The following is a 13,629-nucleotide window of genomic DNA, read 5'->3' on the forward strand; positions in this document are numbered from 1 at the left end:
CCTGCACTTTTATTGTTTCTGAAAGCTTGTTGCGCTCTCATATAATTGATGAGAAACATTCATTGTATTGCACTGTATTTCATTTATTGTAAAATGTTTTTCATTGTTTGTGAACCATAAATAAATAAAATAAAATAACATCCTGTGCACGACTCATCCGGTAGGCGTGTTCGCCATTAGCTTCTACATGCACTTTAGTTGCCTCAGCTGCAGTCTTATTCCGATTCAAAGAGATCAGCAGAACTTTCTTACTTAGTACCATTGTCAGCATTAAAAGGAGCTATAAGCAGTCCAAACGCTTATTTTTGTTTATATGTATATGTATATATATATATATATATATATATATATATATATATATATATATATATATATATATATATATATATATATATATATATATATATATATATATATATATATATATATATATATATATATATATATATATATATATATATATATATATATATATATCTATATATATATATATATATATATATATATATATATATATATATATATATATATATATATATATATATATATATATATATATATATATATATATATATATATATATATATATATATATATATATATATATATATATATATATATATGTATATATATTTGTATATATATATATATATATATATATTTGTGTTACTTATTTTATTTCAGTCTTGACTTAGTCTTAAAGCGCACGACTGGTCCTACATATGTGTAGTGCACTATGCACCTATATCTGTAAAGGGCTTAGAAGAAGACGATGAGAGTGAAGGAAAAGACCTGTTTATAATTTCGTTATCCGGTATATTTCATAGTTAAAATCAGTCACATTACGAGTATTTGTCAACATTTGTGGAAATATTTTTATAATGGTCTGTTACGAAGGTCTGTCTCATCATTTGGAAAATTGGTGAGATTGTTTTTTTATTTAACACCTGTACCCGGCCGAATGTAGCTGTGACTCATTCTGGTCAAATTTTAATGAAATAAATTTGAAAACTTACATTTGTGATGTGTGTAAATTCACAATGCTGGTAAAGCGTTGAAAACATAAAACAATTAACAACAATGCATTCCGATAATATTATAAATCCTCAGCAGCATGTCCAGAAGCACGCCGTCTACCATGGGTAATATTTGGTTCCCGTGTGTTTCTCTTACTCTCAACAGATGGCAGTGCCAGTGCAGTTAAAAAAACATCGCAGAGACATATTTATGGCAGTGGGGGGCAGCGGACTTCTGGGCTCCTACAGAATTCCTAGGCCAAAAATTAAACTATTAATTTTTACTACCGACTGGTCTCAGTCATTTGAATTACATCGCCTCTTCAGCTCCTGACATCTCTGTTATTTCTCCTGTAGTTCTCTCGCCCTCCGATACGTGTGAGGGGACTCCACTGTCCACATTTTCTTCTGACGACGCATCACCAACGGCAATTGTCTCTAAAACATCGTCATCCCCGCCTGGTTTTTCCAGATCTTCCTCGGCCTTTTCCTTGTCGTCTTTTGTGGCAACCTCTGTTTCTTCTCTCACTTGTTCACTTACCTCTCCCTCGGCGTTTTGTCCTCCGCCCACCGGGCTTCCATTTCCGTCTGCAAACCTCACCTCTAGGTCGCACGCGGTCACCGAGTTGCCTTTCCATTCATCCCCCAGTACGGTTCTCGTTTGCAACGAATCAATCGTTTGTGAATCCAGACTTTGAATCTCATCGCCGGCCTCGTCCGACTCTCGAGCTTCAATCTCTGCATCGCGTATTTCTAGAACTTCGCCACCACCTTCAATGCAGACGCATTCCTCGCCTTTGGTTTTGCAATCGCACACTGTTTTGGCACTTCTGGATCGGGAGATCTCGTCATCAGATTCGGGGGCCCGGATAATAGTGTGCGCTCCAAAAAGTGCTTCGATTACGATTCCAGGGGTACTGCTCATCTTCATGTTCCTCTGCGTGCGTTCTATCCTCTTGACTACTTCAGGCAGAATGGAATCCATGACAAGCTCGGCGATGAGGTCTTCTTCTTTCAATGGGTCGAGTCTGGTAAAGTAAAATTTGGGTGAGTTTTAAGGTCATGACAAACAAATAAGAAACATAAAATCGTGATAAAAGCGGTGTGAATGCTGTTGAAAATGTGAGTAAGAAATGGAGAGGTCAGAAGCAATGCGCAGCTTAAACAAGTAACGGGTGTTTTTTTAAGAGCTTGAGAAATTTAAATACATAATACAAGACAGAAATATTGTTGGAATGATTTTTTTATTATTATAATCTGGTAGATAATTTTATGGTATTTATTTTTTTAAATATGATTTCCGGCATATCGTTCACTCCTTTCAAGAACGTCATAAATCAAAAATCGACAATTTTCAGTTGTGCATGTTTTCGGAATTCACAGAAAATGTACTATATCCCAGCAAAATAAGCATATTTTTAACTTAATATTTACCCGCTACAGGGCAGAAAGTGTTATTTTTGCATTTTGAAAAAGGTATTGTTCAATTATTTTTTTTAAATATACTAAATATTTTTCAAATGGTGAAAAAATATTTGTTTCTTTGCATTTTGAAGAAAATGTATTATTTAATTATTTTTTTGAATATACTCAATAATTTTCAAATGGAGAAAAAACCTTCAGGTTCTACCTTAAAAGATCTATTGCACAGTAAAGAGTTTAATAAGTGGCTTGATATTTATTTTTAAAAGATTGTATTATATTTATAAATTTTAAAAACGATCTCCTGAAAAATCAAGTTTTTTGATTTATGACGTTCTTGAAAGGAGTGCGCGATATGTCCGCCACAGCTACGAGTTGCATAGTCCATTCGATCAGTCCAATTTTTCGATACTTTTTCCAATAAATCTGGCCATATGGCATCAATGGTGGCTTGAATATTGTCATCCGACGCTACAAGAGTTGTTGGTTTTTCAGCATGAGCCAATAACTTATCATAGCCTTAAAGAAAATATAGAGAGGCGTTAAATCGCACGAACGAGGGGGCAGTTAACAGGACAACTATTTTAAATAAAGTTATCACCAAATTGATGGTTACGCGTTGTACGGCAGGTTGCGCCGTCTTGTTGGAACTAAATATTGTCGATGATTAATTAGCTTATTCATTTTTGGAAATAAAAAAATCAGTCAGCATGACGCTCGCCATTCACCGTAGCGGCAGTTCCTTCGTCATTTCGAAAGAAGCGTGCAAACCGCACCAAACAGTCAATATTAATGGATGAAATGGTGATTCGTTTACTAACGAATTGCTTGCGGATTTTCTTCGCTCTCAAAGCAGGAATTTAGCTTATTGACGGGTCAATGCCATTTAACCAGAAATGAGCTTCATCATTAAACATAATTCTTCAGTAAAAATGCTCTATGAACTTGGCGAACAGATTGATTTTTTTCAAAGTAAATTTCCACAATTCGGAAGCGTTGTTCCGGCGTTTCGTGACGAATTGCCAAACCTTGCTGAACAGAAATGTCAACACAATTTGACATTGTCAACTGTCAAACTGTAGATAGACAACAACCATCGAAACAGAGTTTCTTAGATGCTCGGGTCATGTGGAAAGAATGATTTAAAAAAAAAATTTAGGTGGGAATTGCATTTATCATTTACCTTGCTTATTATTTGCAAGGTTTATAGATCATTTAGTGGATATCTGTTTCTTCTAGCTAGAATTAGCTAATTAAATATGATTTTATTTGAATCTGTGTTGGGAACAGGAGGGATAATCTAGTGTGGGCCGATCGGGAACTCCTCAGCATTTGCTCATTGCTGGGAGGAAACCACGTAAAACTCCTCAGGAGAAGGCGAGAATGATTAGAGCAGTATATATGGGAGAAGAGGACTTAGAGTCTACACAGCATGTATGACTAGAAGCTGGGACTGTATGCCAGGGTCAGGAGTGGAGAAATCAGAAGGAAAGTGCAGCTGAGACAGGTATAGTTTTGACGACGAAGAATCTCTAAAATAGTTTGGCCATGTGGAGAAAATGGTAAGAGCAGTGTTTATGGGAGAGAAGGATCAAATTGATCAACTAAAATAATGCTACATCTGGACTTCCTCAAGGTACCCTTCTCGAACCTTTCAAATATATTCATAGGAGATTCATTTCAAGATTCTTTAATATAAAGACTAGGAGAAAACAAATAGGAGTATCTACCACACCTTGTTCTCTTAATGCTTTGAAGCAATATCTTCCAACCAACCAAAAGCAAAGTAATGTGGTCCAGATGTGTACCTTATAGAGTTATACGAGTAGATAGCAGACAGATAATGCCTATTATAACTACGCGAGTCCAGTTAGGAGAAATAGTAAGGAAATAGCATAGAAAATTAGAGTAAAGAGTTGAGAGGGAGAGAGAGAGAGAGAGAGAGAGAGAGGCCACAAAAGAAAATGATATATTGCACAGTTAAGGTTCCAAGGATATATATTTTCCTAAATGTGTACAGAGAAGGCAAACTCTTGGCGTGGAGATGCGGGCTGGTCCATTGCATGAATGGCTGAAGGATGATGCATTATGTGGAGGAATGGAAAGAAGTCTCTACTGTCGGCTGAGAAATAGGGCTCGTCGTAAGGTAACGACTAGGTTAGAGGTAAGAGGCAGTCGTGTACGGATGATAGAGTACCTTCGAGGGGTCTGCCGGTCGATCGCGTCGGCTTCCCGCAGAGCTCTGCTCTCGGCCTCCTCTCTCGCGTCTCGCTCGGCGGCTTGCACAAACAGGTCCTGAAGATGGACAGCGGCGGCTTGCCTCGTCACCAGAACCACCTGTTCACATTTCCAAAGTAAAGCGCTCCGAGCGACACTCGCTTCTTCTGAGTAAACCCACTCACACACTGAAACAGGCTGTCCAACTTACAAAGTTGGATCCTAAGTAGACGCTAGGCAATTCAGCAAATGTGTGGGGAGAGTTACAAATATAGTACAAATGTAATAGTGTCACAGACTAGCGCGCGAAATTGTTTCTTGTAAATTATTTGAAATTTCAACATTTGAAAAAGTAATATAATCAAATATATTTACAATCAAGGATTTTTTCAAAAAGATCTAACCTGTTCATACATCTCTCGATGTTCCCTCCTTCTCCTCTCCTCCTTTTGTCTCCTTCCCGCTTCTGCTGCTTCCCTCGTCTGTTTCTCTAATACTAAAAAAAAAATTGAATCATCAAATTCTCACACTGTAATTGTGTCTCCAGAATGCCAATAGAAGGCCATACCAATAGTATTGAAGGCACCGAGTGAACTCGTATTAGACTGTAATAGTGTCCCCAGAATGCCACTAGAAGGCCATACTAACAGTATTGAAGGCACCGAGTGAGCTCCTATCAGACTATAATTGTGCACCCAGAATGCCACTAGAAGGCCATACTAACAGTATTGAAGGCACCGAGTGAGCTCCTATCAGACTGTAATAGTGTACCCAGAATGCCAGTAGAGGGCCATACTAACAGTATTGAAGGCACCGAGTGAGCTCCTATCAGACTGTAATTGTGCACCCAGTATGTCACTGGAAGGCCAAACGGACCGTCTTTAGTACAGAGAACTTACAAACGGAATTGGCAAACTCCCTTTGGGCCCTTTCCTCCAATATGTGATCCAGCTCCTTGGTCAGTAGGTCCAGCACCCGACCAATCACCGCGTTCTTGACGTGATGGAACCACGCCGCCAGGTCGCGACTCTGTACAAAAAATTATATATATATATATATATGTATATATATATATATATATATATATATATATATATATATATATATATATATATATATATATATATATATATATATATATATATATATAGATGTATTATATAATAAAAAAAAATCCATGTTAATTTGTAATTTATGTTTTTTTTTATGTTCAAATACTATCTACCCTCTGATTGCAAGCAGCCATATATGGTATCAAACGTTTTGACCAATAATCACTAGTCCGTTTTTGGTTGGCTGGAAGATATTGCTTTTCAGCAATAAGCCCGCCAATGTACTTATTTCTTTTCTGTACATGAAGTTTGAATAAATAAGTACATGTTAGAGTCGCGGCCAGTGGAGAGGGAAAATGAGGTTTTGAGGCTATGAATGAGTTTGGTGCGGGTCGTGCTGTCTCTGCCTGCAGGGGCGGGGGGCTGGTCAGCTGTTGTGTCAGTATTGGTGTTTTTATTTTTTTTTGTTTATAAAAAAAAGTTATAAATTGTGATTTAAATAAATATTTAAATCTCAATTTATAATTTCTTTTTTTTTGCAGAGACCCACCGCGCCACCTTGTGTGTCTTGAGTTCATTTTTATTGTTTTTAACGATTTTAACCTAATATAGACACAAAAATGAGAAAATAATTAAGAATATAAACATTTTACAATTTTCATAAAATTAACTCTCGATCATTTACCCATTCCTTTATTTTGCCTTTGTTCCATATTTTATTTTGACCTCTAACCTCCGTCGGCAACAAATTAAAAATGTTCGGAACGATATATTGCAGTGTTGGACTCCCATATTTATTGTTAATTCTTGGGACTATCGAACCTTCGTTGTGCGTGAATCGTGTATCATGGTTGTGTACTAAAGGATTTCGATATTGATACCATAGTGTGGATAGCGTACCTCGCTAGTTTGGGGAGGAGACTCGGGGGGCAGCTGCAGTTCCTTGATCAGCTCATGGTTTCGTGCCAAGCCCTCGTACACCTGTAACAAACGACACAAATCCATATTTCATAATATAATACAAATGTCGACCGAGGTGAAGAGGAATATGGAAGTCTGGATATTCACGGGGCTTACGATCAAAATACAAAATACAGTTTTTAGAACCGCAAGGGCGTTTGTCCACTACGCGGAATTTTACCGTCCGGCGCGTCAGTTAGCGTTTTAAAACGACAATTGGCTTGGCTTTTGTCCATCTTTCTTCGGATCGGTGCGTGAACACGTTGCGCCTAAATTCCATCAGGCTAAATTGTCGTAGTCGCTTTCATTTTGCGAAACCGGACTGCCGGACAGTAAAATTCCGGGTAGTGGACAAGCCCCCTAACCCCTACGACTACGCATACAGGCTGCCGAAACATTACCTAATGTTCGGCGCGAGACCTCCAGACTGACCGGCGAGCAGCAGCACAGATCGCCTCCTCCTCGCCTCGCCTCCCAACTAATCATACTATTCTTTACAGCTTAGGTTAACTTGAAATATTTCAATTCCTCTCATATCAACATGTATTATAAAGAACTTATTCTTCTTCTTCTTCAAACCCTTATCCGCACCCCAATGGTGCATAAGATAATTATGCATTGAGATAATTTTTCTCAACAAAATTATATCATATCATGGTTATCAACTCCTGCCTTGTTTTATATAACATAACAATTTGTAAAGCCTCCCTCCAGTCTGATGATGTCGGTAACGACGAAACCCGGTCACTGGTCAAATGAAAATAAAGTGGAAAAGCTAAAATATTGGTTTTAATCTAATAATATATTAGAAATAAGTTACTCCGTATAAATTCGTGTCCCGTCGGGAACAATTGCAGTAGAATCAATGAACAATTTAAAAGGGAAAGGCTGAAGATGTAAATTACCTTGTTTCATTAAAATGAAACACTTGAATAAACCACTTTAATGAGTTTTATTTGTATTTTCAGTTTTGATTTGTACCAGAAGATGAAAACACCTGTCGTTTTCGAAACTAGTCGTAAATATAACTAAAACTCATTAAAGTGGTAGATTCAAGTGTTTAATTTTAATAAAATAATCGTGTCGTTCCACAAAGTTAATGCCGAATCAACAAATAATATAATGTTTATTTTGTTACCGAGCAAAAGTGACTTGAATGGCCCTCCTGAACATTTTACCTTTTGTTAGTTGGTCACTTTCTCCTGTACGACTACGATATATCGCTCACTCCTTTCAAGAACGTCATAAATAAAAAAAATATGATTTTTCAGGAGAGCGTTTTTAAAGTTTAAAAATGTAATACAATATATTAAAAATAAATATCAAGCCACTTATTGAACTTTTTACTGTGCAACGGATATTTTTAGGTAAAACCTGAAGGTTTTTTCCCCATTTGAAAAATATTTTGAATATTTAAAAAAAATAATTAAACAATACCTTTTCTTCAAAATGCAAAAACAACACTTTCTGCCCTGTAGCGGGTAAATATTACATTTAAAATGTACCTCCTTTGCTGGGATATAGTACATTTTCTGGGCATTCCGAAAACATGCTCAACTCAAAATTGATGATTTTTGATTTATGACATTCTTGAAAGGAGTGAGCGATATATAAATAAATATATATATATATATATATATATATATATATATATATATATATATATATATATATATATATATATATATATATATATATATATATATATATATATATATATATATATATATATATATATATATATATATATATATATATTCAAGTGTTTAATTTTAATAAAATAATCATGTCATTCCACAAAGTTAATGCCGAGTCAATAAATAATATAAGTTACCTTGATCTGCGCAGACCGCCCCTTGAGGAGCGTCAGGAGCGCTTCGGCCGCCTTCTCCCGTTCCAGCTCCTCGCGTGTCTCCCGCCGCGAGCTGCCGGAGCCGCCCGCGGACGCCTCTCCGCACGCCGAGTCCTCCTCGTCGTACAGGCCCACCTCTTTGTAGGACGCGACAGCTAACGAGGGTTGAAAATATTTACATTTCAAGACATCTCAACAAACATGAAGAAGAACATCTCTCGGGGCTGTGGTCCCGTGGTTAGAGTCTCGAACTCTTGAAATAGAGTATATACAGTATCTACTCAATGAATTAGGGCCACGCAGAATTTCGCGCAATTTCTCAATTCAAACAGGAATAACTCAGAGAAAACCTTGAATAAAACAACATTGAATTTTATTTACACATGAACACTTTATTACGCTTAAATTATGCATATATTTTCATATAAATATAGTTAGTATTTAGTATTTCCACCTTTGGCAGAAATAACTGCCTCAATTCTTTTTGGCATACTTAAAATGCACTGTTTTATCATGTTTTTTATTTCTTCGTCTTCTGACCAAATTTTTTTAATATTTTTTTTTTGACAGTCTACTGTCGGATTTGGAAATGAGTATACCTTATTTTTTAACATGCTCCATACGTTTTCTATAGGATTAAGGTCCGGAGAATTTCCAGGCCAGGGGAGCAAAGGCAGATTTTTGTTAGACAAAAATTTTATTATTGATTTAGCCCGGTGGCAAGGTGCCCCATCCTGCATGAAGGTGTATGGACCTTCTGTTGGGTCGAGTGTATGGTAGAAGGGCAATAAAATTCGTTCGAGGACCTGCTTATAGGAATTTTGGTTCATTATTCCTTCCACGAAAAACAACGGCCCAGGTAAATTGTTAATAATACATGACCATATCATTGTTGCAGGGGGGTGTTTGATAACTTTTACCACACAGGCCTCATCGTAACGTTCCATTGGTGTTCTCCTGACGAATCGACGGCTCTCTGTCACGGCTTCTAACCGGTACTCATCACTAAAGATGACCTGAAAAATAATGAAAATTTAAGTTTAATTCAAATATATAAGTTTATTTACTAAAATGATATGTTGAAAATTCAATTTAAATAAATACCTTTTTCCAATCATCTACCGAGTTATTTCGATGTAGCCTGGCCCATTTTAATCGATCCGCTTTCATTCGTGGTGTCAATTTTGGTACTTTTACAGGGCGCCTGCATTTCAGATTTACTTCGTAAAGACGTCGCCTCAGTGTTGATACCGATATATTTATACCCTCTTCTTCCAATTTTATTTTTAATGTTTTTGCTGATGCACTACGGTTTTCTAAGGCACTTTGAACGATTTTTCGATCAGTCCTCGGTGTTGTTTTTCTAATCCTACGACAGTTCTTTCGCCGATTGCTGGTGGCGGGTGACTGATTTTTTATTGATTTTGAAATTTAGTCCACTGTTTGACGAGAAACGTTTTCTTTTTTTGAAATTTCTCTAATAGATAGTATTCTTAATTTCAGTAGCACTATAACACTAGACTTTTTTTCCTCGGAAATATCTTTACTTTTTCCCATTTTGTCCTTTTCAAAAAAAACACTTGTGTTTACAAAAAAAAATTATACTTTATGAACTAAAATTAAAAATTAAGTTTTTTTCACAAGACACGATAACTATATAACTTCTCTGAACAAAACAACAACCAGAACTCAAGAAACTTCACTAATAAATAAGATAGGACTATTTTTTGAACTTTCAACTATCTGTCTACCTGTGCTAATTAGGGACCTTTCTCAGAAAAAGGGTTTGAAATTTTATAAAGGCTTAAATAATCCAGGTATATTTTACATATTATTGAAGGTAATATACATGATATTAGATGTCAATAGAAAACTTAAAGTATTTATGTAAAATAAATATAATAATCCAAAAGATTTCAGAGTATTCAAAAAAATAATGGGTGGCCCTAATTCATTGAGTAGATACTGTATAATATCAAGCGTATATATATAATATCAGTTCGCCACCGTAGTGTAATGGTCAGCACGCTCGGCTACCGTTCTGGAGGTCCCGGGTTCGATACCCCGGGGGGGTCAAATAAATACAAGTGATTTTTTCTCTCTAATATTTATTCAATATTACCCAGGACTGGTACGCGAAACGGAGGGCTGATTACCTTTCCATCGTGTGTTAACGATCAAGACAACACGCGTTTATATGATGCATTGCCCTATGCACCATTGGGGTGCGGATAAGGGTTTGAATGAAAATATTTATTTTCATATCAAGTCAAATAAAATTCATGTGGTAAAAATTACATAGCTGTTATTTTATTCTTTAATATCTTAATATTACACTTATGTTTGTACGTTTATAGGCGTACGTTTGACAGACCTGTGTACCCACACGCAGGCCACGCCTTTGTGGGATCTTTTTTGTATTAACCCTTCCCTAAGGTGTTGAAAACTTCGGCACGCACCGGTGATATGTATTTTGTACACCATGAAAATGGGATTAAAAAATGTAAATATTCCTAAACGTTGCTTTTAGTAAGCATAGTTGAAGTTCAAATGTACCAATTTTGTAATGTTAGCTGTGTTAGTACCTAAAAAAGAGATAAAAAAAACACATCGTAAGCAGGCGCCGTAGCTAGCGTAGCGACACGACCACCCTGAACGACGACTCCAAAATGGGATCGTTGGAAACCTACGTACTCTGAGAAACGTTTGTATATTGGTGATTCTATCTCCGATTTATTTTACAATTTATTTATTTCTGTCGCTGCAAATGAATAACTTTATATTATAATATATTATTTCGAGAAATTAAAAATACTTTTGTGTTCTGATCCACATTTTTACTAACCAACTAGTTTCGGCAACAACCTGTTGCCCTCTTCAGGGTTTATTTATTACTAAACATATATATATATATATATATATATATATATATATATATATATATATATATATATATATATATATGTATATATATATATATATATATATATATATATATAAATGTAGATACCCTATAAGGTATCAAATATATATATATATATATATATATATATATATATATATATATATATATATATATATATATATATATATATATATATATATATATATATATATATATATATATATATATATATATATATATATATATATATATATATATATATATATATATATATATATATATATATATATATATATATATATATATATATATATATATATATATATATATATATATATATATATATAAGAAACAGTGTACAAGTTGTTGGGTTTCAAAAGGGTAGGGGTGGGGGTAATGGTGTTTTAAGGAGGGGTAAGAGCGAGGAAGGGGATAACTATGTTTAGGTTGGATTTGTAGCGGCCAATAAACCGCTAAACAATAGCAAATTCTCAGAATGCAATCACTGCAACTTTCAGGACAAACGAGGCACTGACCGGGAACAATGAAGTGCACACGTCCCATTGCATTTTGTTGTGACTAGCACTTTTGATTTTATGGGAAAAATATTAAGAATGGGACTTCGACTTACGTTTATTTGATTGTTAATTATATTTAATTTTTGTTTAACCGCTTTTTTTTTATTTCTAAAACCTCCAAATTATTAATTTGACTAGTTCTGTTATTACAATGTAAAATTTCTATCCCATCTTCAAAATTGAACGAATAATTATTTGATAAGATGTGGTCCGCGAATTCCGAAAAATTATTATTGTCAAGACATCTCATATCGCTCACTCCTTTCAAGAACGTCATAAATAAAAAAACATGATTTTTCAGGAGAATGTTTTTAAAGTTTAAAAATATAATACAATGTATTAAAAAATAAATATCAAGCCACTTACTGAACTTTTTACTGTGCAACAGATCTTTTTAAGTAAAACGTGAAGGTTTTTTCTCCATTTGAAAAATATTTAGTTTATTTAAAAAAAATAATTAAACAATACCTTTTCTTCAAAATGCAAAAACAACACTTTCTGCCCTGTAGCGGGTAAATATTAAGTTAAAAATATGCCTCTTTTGCTGGCATATAGTGCTTTTTCTGGGCAATCTGAAAACATGCACAATTGAAAATTGACGATTTTTGATTTATGACGTTCTTAAGGAGTGAGCGATATGTTCCTTTATTCTAATATTATTTCAATATTCAAAACATTATATTATAATACTTTTATGTAACACGTAAAAGTATTACAAAGGATTACAAAAATTGTGAACCCGTATCTATTATGTTTTGTATTGATATTCTCATTTTTAAAGTCCAATTGTAGGAAATACATATCACCGGGAGGGGGAGGAATAATATAATACAATATTTATGTACTTGTATTTATTTACGACATTTTGAGTGTATCCAAATACTTCGTTTTACGAGTTATTTTTCATAGTATTGTTTGACATCTCATCTCAGTAAAAAGCTTCTTTTCATCTCACCGATAGATGTCTCTAGTGAAGTTCTAGTGATTCAAGAAGAATGTTTTGAATTGGTTACTATATATATATATATATATATATATATATATATATATATATATATATATATATATATATATATATATATATATATATATATATATATATATATATATATATATATATATATATATATATATATATATATATATATATATATATATATATATATATATATATATATATATATATATATATATATATATATATATATATATATATATATATATATATATATATATATATATATATATATATATATATATATATATATATATATATATATATATATATATATATATATATATATATATATATATATATATATATATATATATATATATATATATATATATATATATATATATATATATATATATATATATATATATATATATATATATATATATATATATATATATATATTATTTACAATATTTATTTAATATCTGTAACGCTAGACTGACCACCTCGCCTTTGATGATCAAGGCAAAACCGCATCAATGCGGTGCAGTACCCTATGTACCATTGGGGGCGTATTAGCCCCGGTATTTAGGGTAAGAAAAAAACAAATGTTAACAATACTTATTAGTGGTTTATTAAGAGTTTTATTGATATATGTCAATAAAGATG

At 33.7% G+C, this 13,629-nt stretch overlaps 1 protein-coding gene across 1 annotated transcript in view; it reads right to left on the reverse strand.

The window, feature by feature from the left end:
* Positions 1-795: 795 nt before the first annotated feature.
* The window catches only part of LOC148301791 (cilia- and flagella-associated protein 91-like), a 28,551-nt gene continuing 15,717 nt past the window's right edge, over positions 796-13,629 (reverse strand). The window contains exons 11-16 of the mRNA XM_088272698.1: positions 8,502-8,674; positions 6,608-6,688; positions 5,555-5,684; positions 5,060-5,151; positions 4,636-4,775; positions 796-2,044 (exon numbers count right to left, since the gene is read on the reverse strand). Coding sequence (XP_088128824.1) covers positions 1,327-2,044; positions 4,636-4,775; positions 5,060-5,151; positions 5,555-5,684; positions 6,608-6,688; positions 8,502-8,674 — 1,334 coding nt within the window. The 3' untranslated portion in view covers positions 796-1,326. The remainder of the gene's footprint in view (positions 2,045-4,635; positions 4,776-5,059; positions 5,152-5,554; positions 5,685-6,607; positions 6,689-8,501; positions 8,675-13,629) is intronic.

The sequence above is a fragment of the Brachycentrus maculatus genome, unplaced genomic scaffold (assembly GCF_059751285.1).
Source record: "Brachycentrus maculatus isolate JH-2025_06_01 unplaced genomic scaffold, ASM5975128v1 h1tg000516l, whole genome shotgun sequence".
NCBI lineage: Eukaryota > Metazoa > Arthropoda > Insecta > Trichoptera > Brachycentridae > Brachycentrus > Brachycentrus maculatus.